This window comes from Nesoenas mayeri (assembly GCF_963082525.1).
Source record: "Nesoenas mayeri genome assembly, chromosome: 2".
NCBI lineage: Eukaryota > Metazoa > Chordata > Aves > Columbiformes > Columbidae > Nesoenas > Nesoenas mayeri.
The window spans coordinates 120,242,604-120,251,779 of NC_137543.1; the positions used below are offsets into that span (position 1 = coordinate 120,242,604).

Consider the following 9,176-nt stretch of genomic DNA (forward strand, 5'->3'; position numbering starts at 1 on the left):
AACAGTACTCAAAATCAAATGCCATGTCAATATGTTTGCATTACCTGGTTCTTCAGCTGGTTAAGGGTTTGTCTCAAATTGTCTGTTGTAGTCTGGTTACTTTTACAGAACTCTGCAACAGCAGTATTCAAAGTTATTTTGTAGTCATCTTTGTTTATGTCTTGAAGGGTATTTAGGTGTTGTAAACAAGCATCATAGTTTCCAGCCTGGAAATTGCACAGGTACGAGAAACACCGTTAGAAGATACAAAGTTTAAACTATCAGGCTACTAAGTTTTAATGAAAGTATCCACTGTAAATTCATAGAGCAAAGTAGTATTTTTCTCTATCAAAAGCAAGTGAACTAAATATCTACAAACATAGATAATCATCTACATAAATAATGAAGTAAGAAGTCTAAAAGATGACATCATATCCAATCTTCAAAAATAATTTTGTAGAGGAAGGACAAATGGAGTAGTTAATTATTATCCACAGATGTTTCCATGAAAAGTGTTATTCTGATTTCTCTTCATTGTATTATGTTGAGTTTCAAGATTCTTTACTGCCTCAGTTTTCATGATGTTTCACACGTACACTGAGTGGCTGCAGTTGCTTACTTAAGTCCCAGCCCATCGTTTTATGTTAATTCTTCGCTTCATCTGGAGTGACTGTGAGTTACATCTAGTCTGTGGAAGTCAGCTTAAGATGGGTTTGGAAAAGACAGTGTCACTTTCCCAGTACATGTTTAAATAATATTTTTCCATGTTTCAGCAGTTGTTTGAAGTATTCAGTCATCTAGGCGTGCCTAAACAGAAACCAGGGCCCAAGCATGATGCTCCTCTGAAGTGTGATTTAATTAAAAAAATCCCTTTCTTTGACCTCAGAAATAGGCAAGGACTTCAGAATGGCTCACCTTTCTGCCTTCAGTTTCAGTCTTTTCTGTGTTTGTGTAGGAGGAATTTACTGGCATGGAGGAATGAAAGAGAACTCCAGACTCTTTCAACTATGTTAAGCCTAAACGATCCTTTACTCTCTACTGTTCAAATTCCTATACAGGAATAATAATCTTCACCATTTCCATATCAGGGTTAATTCCAATCTGGTGACAGATTTGTTTCCATCTCTGTCAACGCTTCACGAGCAAAAACTGTGCTCTTGAGTACTACGACCACTCTCCACTTCCTCCTCCTTTTTAAGTGCTGTTCCATGGAACTTCTCCTGGGCTCCTGCCTAACTTCCTCTATTAGGGAAGAATTAGAACAACAACGGGCTCTGTGGTCCTTCTGCTCTTCCTAAGCAAGCTGCCATTCTGCGGCTACTCTCAACAGAACCATCCCAGTTCCTTCAGCCTCCTGTGAAAGCACAGTTATACAGTTTACAGAGAAACGTATCAGGACATCAACACGCAGCATTTCCACAACTAAGTACCAACAGCATGGATTGCCTAGTGACTATGTGCATAAACACAGGAACTTGCAACTCAACTGTTCGCAAGTTCTTCAACTGAGACAGTTCATCTCCCAAGAATTTTATTCATGTGTCATACACTTGGAGCTTCTTTCCAACAGGACTAGCTTTCAGACCACAACAAAGCTTCTAAGTACAGTTGGACTAAAAACCTTGAACCCTTAAATGCTCAGCTTAATGTTTCTCCTTAGCCAATAGTCCTTTAATCTATTCTATTGACAGAATCCAGAATATAATATATAATTTTATAGTAATTCTATCTTGACTAAAATTGGAAACGCAATATGATAAAGCAGCATGCAAGGCAGCCAACAAAGCTATTTACAGCAACTCAACAGCAAGCAACATTGGCAGACAAGGCACTGGACTAATTCTGCTGACATCTGTCATCACCTCACAATTCCATGACCTTAGAAAGTTCTTAAAGCAAGAAAAAAAAAAATCACGAGATGAACAAGATTCATTGGACCAATATAAAACTGAAGACAAAGTCATCAGCAAATCAGAAGTATTTTGGGCATGTTCATCTGTGGGCAAGGTGGAAAAGAGACAACCTTTTCCTGTGCCTTCAGTTCTCAGGATCAAATGATGATGAGCAAAAAGTTATTGGAAAAAAAAGTGTAATTGAGCAAGAAAGCACTCATGAAAACATCAGTGAACATCACCTGTGGCCAGTTTAATGACAAACCTCATGCACTTCATGTAACAACATTCCAGATAAAGTAAAAGTAGTGAGTGAAACATACGAGCAGGAATCTCAAAAGACAGTGTTTCAATTCTTGCCTTGATCTATTTAACACATCCAAAACTGATTTATGCAAGGCATTGTGGAGACATAGATATAATAATTAAAAGGAAAAGCAATTATACTACTTGTCACTTGCTACACTAAATAAAATTAGGAGACAATACAAAGAAAGAAGTAAACTGAAAGACCCAGTACCTGAATTTTAACACACACACACACACACACACACAAACACAATCTTCCAAGAAACACAAAACGGGTAGTAAATACATACAGTGTTATGTTTTGAAGAATATGTTTTTAACGTAAAGTAACAGAACAGTATACAATGCCTTTTGTGAAAGAATACAGCAACATACTAAAACAAAAGAGGTTTGTTCAGTTGCTGGTTTTTAAATACATATTTTTCCTTTAAACCCTTAAAAATAATATGTTTAGCTTGAAGCAATAAATTCTTCAGAGGGATCATATATTTCCAATGTTGATACAGAACAGCAGTCTGCTTCTTCTAGTGAACTCATTATACAGCTTTTAAGGCTACTAAGTTTAGAGAATCAAGATTAAAGGTGCTCTTGTGCACTCCCTTCAAGTATCCCCTTCAGTCTTCTCTTATCATAGAAGATAGAAAATGCATATGCTGTCCTTATAACAGAACTAGTACTACTTTTGCTATAATATCCCATTAATACATTTACAACCTTGCTGAGAACACAGAAAAAAACCACAATTACACCAGCCCATTTAGCAGCTATGTGGTAAATTAGAAGTCTCAGAGTTTGGCTTTGTCTTACCAGAAAAGCTTGTAATGCGCTGCTCGACAATTCCTTTTCCTGATCAGTAATCCCAGAAGTACCCGCTCCTTCATGTTTCTCGGTACCTTGATCTGTAAAATGGACAGAAGATTAAAACAAAGTTTGCAAATGGGCAGACAGCTATTAAGTTTAAGAATTTGTTGATTCCAGTTCCCAACATCCTACTGCCAGGACAAGTAAATTTCCAGATAACTGCAGCACTGTCTCCCTGGTACACTAAAATATCTCAAGTTATCCTTATACTCCCAGGGAATATTTCTCCATAAAATGTACATGCATTAATCCTAGCTAAATTACTGTGCTCAATCAGTAACCAAAGTCCAGTAAGTTAACTGACAATGCACACATTTCAGATTTCTCTCTGAAGCTGCAACCATACACTAGGATCGCCTTTATTTGCACAAAAATTAGCCATGAAGGCCACACATCATAAAATATGTACCACATTGGGTTAGATTAAACCCTATGCATCCTCTATGCTTCTTCCTAAACAGCAAGCAAGGGATGCTTTAGAGAACAATATAAAAAACAGAGCAAACACTGGAACCTTCCACCCAGCTCCCTGCTTGGGAAGAATAAGTCTCCCTAAGTAAGAGGCTGCAATTGAACCCTCATTGTTAATAACCTATGAGAGACCTGATAGATATTTTTTAAACTCTCTGTACTTTTGTATTCTTCACTGTAGTGATTATACAGCAAGACATGAGCAAATGCTGCCTATTCAATTTTTCAGCTTTACTCCTGATGTTACAGATCTCTCTTTGAATCATGTCTCTTCCAAAATGATCAGGCACAGTTTATTCTGCATCTTCCCCACATTTTTTTCCCTATTTCCCATTTTCCCGTTTCCCAAGTTGCATTAAAAACCACAGTAGAGATATTCCATGTCAAAGAAGCTGAAACCCCCATTCACCAAATCCTTTCTTGTACTGAACACAAACTGAAAAAAACCAACCAGCCAAACAAACAAAAAAACCCCTAAACAAACACAACAAACACACACTATACGACCACCACACCAGACAGTTTATTTCTAGAAGCATTAACACATGTGCTGGAACATACAAAAATCATTTAATGTTTTTGAAACAAGGACTTTATAAACCAGCAATAGTTTCCACTTTGCAGAAAATTATTTCTTGAATTGCACAGTGGAAGCTTTGCTCTAACACACCCTTTGCTACCTTAACAGCCTCGGTAGGCTTTGTAAATTCAATGTCTTCAGTCTCTTCCCTAGAATTCAAAGATGTAATGCAAACTTTCCTAATTTTATTTCCACTTTGAACACAGGAAAACACTTATCTGTGAGCTCCACTACAAAATCAATTCCCTATCATCACCAATATATCTGGATCATCTGCTACTATGAATATTTACCAAATATAAGACAAACAACACTAAGGGGCAATTAAACCTCAGCAGATTCATCAATTAACATCCACAGTAGGAATAAAGCAGACTTATTAATGTATTCATAGTTTGTGCTTGTTGCTGGGAAAATAGCGAGATTCCTTCCATTGCCCCATGCAATAACACATTTGAGCAAGAACTGTAAATATTTGTTTGTGACTTTCATCCTGCATCAAGATGTCAATGAATCTGAGAATTCAAAATCTCAGCAATCTTACACTCACAAGTTACAAAGTAACCATAGTGATTTAGACAAAATTCAGGATTCAGCAATTTCATTACTCTGGAGGGCTGGGTCCCCAGGGGTCCACAGAACTGCATACACCTGCTACAGAATCTGGCTGTGCATAAGGCATTAACTAACACCACTTGCACTGCCTTCTCCTTGAAAGGGAAACATGAGAGAAAATTAAAACACAAAAAAGCTCAAATTTTCTGTTGTGCCATGGTTTTCCACAGCTAAAGAGGAAAGGATCAAGAAGCACCCTTCCTCCAAGCTAAATGTAGATTAGATCTGAATCCTGCTCTAAATCACGAGGTTCTACAGCTGAACAGGAAGCTATCACCCTCCAAGGACCTACGGAATAGCAGTGAATAAGCAAATGCATTTTCTCTCAAACTTATCATAGAATCAAAGGTCATCTAGTTCAACTTCCCTGCCATGAACAGGGACATCTTCAACTAGATCAGGTTGCTCAGAGCCCCGTCCAGCCTGGCCTTAAATGTCTCTAGGGATGGGGCATCTACCACCTCTCTGGGCAACCTGGGCCAGTGTTTCACCACCTTCATTGTAAAAAAATTTCTTCCTCATGTTGAGCCTGAATCTCTCCTCCTTTAGTTTAAAACCAACACCCCTTGTCCTGTCGCAACAGGCTCTGCTAAAGTCTGTCCCCATGCTAACAGTTACATTACCTGATTTACTCGCTCAGCATGTCTTTCAGACTATGCTAGTAAAAATAACCATAGTGCAGAGACCTGAGACTAAAACTTTTGAAGTTGATAATGCTCAGTCTGGTGAAGAGGTTCCTCATATCCCAGTTTACTTCCCAGTACGCCATCAACTACGGAGTGCATTACTGATTGCTGCCATTGCAAGTTCATAAAATAAGCATCTCAAATAAAGGTGAGCTTATGGAAATCTGAATCCCAAAGTAAAATGCCTTCGGTTGAAATGAAAGATAAACTGCAGAGACTGTTGTCTAAGTTGTGTAATAAAAGCACCAGTTCTATAGCTGCTGATATATTTCCCAGGGAAAAATCAGAACAGGTCTACAGATTTCACTATGTCTGCTGGTAAGTTAGAAAGAAAACAAAACAAAATGAAACTGGGGACTATTTTAAGCAAAAAACAGAGCTGTCCCTTCTCCTGTGAAGTCAGTTTTCTGGCTGTAATCTGATCAACTGTAACTACCATGACTCGGTAAACAAAGCAGGTTTGCAAAACCTGAACTGGAAGCTTATCGAGAAAAGATAAAAGCTTACCAAGAGAAAATAAAACTAAGGCCACCTGATATAGTTGACAGCATAGGTCTTTCCTTCAGAAAAACAAAACCAAAAATTCCCAAAGCTTTGGCTACTGTCCACCCTTTTTGCCCAAACATACTTGAAACCTATTAAAGACCTAGAGGTCCTTCTAATCTACTGTAATTCTGACACACTTGTTTAGACCAGGATCTACTGCTTCAGTTGACCTTTATTATCGAGAGATCTCACAGACAGGAGTCACCTAAAAGCTGGCTGGCACAAGACGCTGAAAAGAACCCTCTAATGCCACTTAAATGGGGAAAAAAAAAAGTACTCTTGTGACTGCAAATGGCTACCAAGTGCTTGCAAATAAAACTATTATTTCTGTATTTCTTGAGGCATTTGAAAATGAAACACGAATGTGCATTGTTCCCCAGCAAAACACAAAGCACATCAGTTGCTCACTCAGATGTGAGCACAGCACACCAGTCACTACCAACATTCTCTCATCCATACTGTAGCTACAATTATCAGGTGAAATATCTGAAACAGCACAGATTTTCCGCTTTACAAATGATAGGACTCGATTTATCTCTGTAAATTGTATTTACACATGAACTTGTTTATTTAACTTTTCGTTTCCTCCAACTTTCACAAGTACAGAACAACTCTAAAACTAACACTTTTCAGGTGATGAGGGGCAAAAGGGGCAACCTGGCAAAGGACATAAAAATCAATTGCTCAGATTTTGATCCAGAGGAAGCTGCTGCACTGAGTTTGAAGTTAAAGAAGGAAGTCAGGAAATTATCTTCTTAGTTAGCAACCCCGGGGCTGAGCAGCAGAAACACTGTCACGGCTTCTCTGCTTTGCACAAGCAGGCAGCTGGTCCTGCTGGAGAAGTTACATCATGGTTGGCAGCAGAACTTTGGGAAAACTGGCTCTACAAGAGGAGAACAAGAAAAAGCATGAGACTGCCACCTGAAAAGGGAGATTGCTCTCCTCATCAGCTTGCTGCCATAACATCATATAAGCAACGAGAAGCCACATCTCCCATATACACAAACCCAAAGATGTTTGGAGAGTGACTGCAGTCATCATCCTTCTCACACCTGTTCTCCATTCCCCCAAGGACTGCTGTTCCTGAGCTTTTGTTCCTAGGCCCTGCAAATTACATCTTGCATGAACTGTACTGTGGAATATCAGAGCATCTCTGGAATTATTCTTTATTTCCAAACTCTACAGGCAGGGGAATAATCTCTTCCTTTGAAGGCGAGGAATCTATCACAAGACTCTTGTGCCAAAAGCATTTTGAATGTTATGAAGACCAGTTTTCAGCCTTTATAAGATAATGACAGTTCGTGGCATCACACTACTGGTATAAATAGAATACACTCCTTAAATATTGTACAATAAAAAGTAAACACTTTTCAGCAGAAAGTTATTTGTAACTTACTGCTATAAACAAGTATGGTATGTAGAATATCTTGCCGTAGCTCATGTCTTTGATTCATTTGGGTACACATACTTTTCCTTTAAGAAAGTACAACTGAAAGTTCCTTCAACTCTTCCAAGAATAACAAAAGTACAAAAAACGTAATGCCTTGTTCTTTTCTCTTGTTGTTCCAGAGAGCTTCCAGTGCTTATAAATAAACATAGGATAGTTTAGTACACATCACTCAGTACAGTACGCTATTTTTTCCCACAATCTTTTTCAGCTACTGAGTGAGGAGTCTGATATTTAGCATCCAGAGAAAAAGCCCTTGAAGTGATTTTAAATAACCACCTAAAACCAACTGAAAATAAAACAGAGGACATGAGTAGATCCCTTTGGCTTTCCTCCACATTGGCCTCTTCTCCATCCCCATTGAGGGATCCTTGGGAAGAACCTTTCTTGCCAAGAGGGCTTCCCACATGAAGGGCAGTCTCATGGGAGAGGGACAAGCATTAGCTTATCAGTGCTAATAAATTACAGAGCAACTGTACTTGAGATCTATTTCAGTGTTTACCAGAATATGATTTATTTTTTTAATCTCAGTAATTTCTCTGAACAGTCTTTCCAGGCACAAGTTTAGGAGAGTCCCGCTCATCCCCTGAAAGCACAGTGGCAACCTGGAGGGAATCGGACTGAACCCCGGAGATTCAGTAGCAACCCGAAGCATTCAAACCTCCCCAGCACCTTCCGAATGCCTCAGCTTAACAAATTAACCCAGAAGCTCAACTTCTGTAGTAGTTATTGAGCTCTGTGAGACACGCACCTCTGCCAGTACGTGCATAACTACCCTACCGAGTCCTTCCAGGCCAAGGACATGGAGGGCTCTGTCCGCACAGGGCCCTGCCGATGACCTGCCGGGACACAGGCCCCACCGGCACCTCACACCGGCCGCCGGTGGCCAGAGCGCTGCCGCCGGGGGGGCACTAGCTTCCTCGGCGGAAGGAAACAAGGCAGAGCAAGTCAGACACCCGTCCCTCCTTCCGCCCGGGACGTACCGGCACTCACCGCCCCCCGCGCCGGAGAGTATCCCTCCGCACCAAGCGGCCCAGGCCCGAGGCGGGCACGGCGGACACAGCGGCCCGCGGCAGTTCCCCCCGCACTCACCCGCAGCCTTGTCCGCCGCCATCTCCCCTGCTGCGCGATGCGGCCGCGCCGTCCGAGCGAGTCGATAGGGCCGAGGCTCCCCGCACCGCGCCGAGCGCACTACCGCCAACCGGCCGCTGCCCCCAGGGACTACTTTGCCGCCGCCACCGCCCTCCGCGCGCGGAACCCGCCCCGCTCACTGCACCACTCGCTCCTATTCGCCCGCTGCTTCCGGGTTCCCGGCGGCCTCGCGACGTCCGGCCGTTGCCGGGGGGCCGCGCAACTGACGTCATGACGCCGCAGCTCTTCCCCACGAGAAGAGGTTGGGGAGAGCGGTGCGGCGCATGCGCGACGCGTCCCGCCCCGGGGGGCGGGCGGGGCAGGGCCGCCATGTTGGCGGGGGGTGGCGGTGTGACGGGCGGGTGTGCGGGAGCGGCTGCGGGGCGGGGGCTGCTTCTGTGTAGACGCTGCTCTCCGATTCTTCCGCGGCACCGAGTTGATTGGCAGGTGTCGGCCGCTGTCTCTGATGTATTTTTGCTGCCCGGGACGTGCTCGGATCCCACCCCGGAGCAGCCAGTGCCGGTAGCGGTGACCGGAGCGCTTCCTTCAGGTGTCACCGCCTGGTGATGAGGAAACCTTCAAAATACTCGCTAGTTTATGCGGATTATCAGCCTGACGATGTCCAGCGTTGTCAAGGTGCTCCTCACCACAGCAATGGC

The 9,176-nt window shown here is 42.3% G+C and overlaps 1 protein-coding gene across 1 annotated transcript in view; it reads right to left on the reverse strand.

Moving 5' to 3' along the window:
* Positions 1-8,717, reverse strand: part of CNOT10 (CCR4-NOT transcription complex subunit 10) — a 32,511-nt gene extending 23,794 nt beyond the window's left edge. Inside the window, exons 1-3 of the mRNA XM_080339084.1 lie at positions 8,479-8,717; positions 2,988-3,079; positions 45-206 (exon numbers count right to left, since the gene is read on the reverse strand). Coding sequence (XP_080195210.1) covers positions 45-206; positions 2,988-3,079; positions 8,479-8,500 — 276 coding nt within the window. The 5' untranslated portion in view covers positions 8,501-8,717. The remainder of the gene's footprint in view (positions 1-44; positions 207-2,987; positions 3,080-8,478) is intronic.
* Between the last annotated feature and the right edge of the window lie 459 nt (positions 8,718-9,176).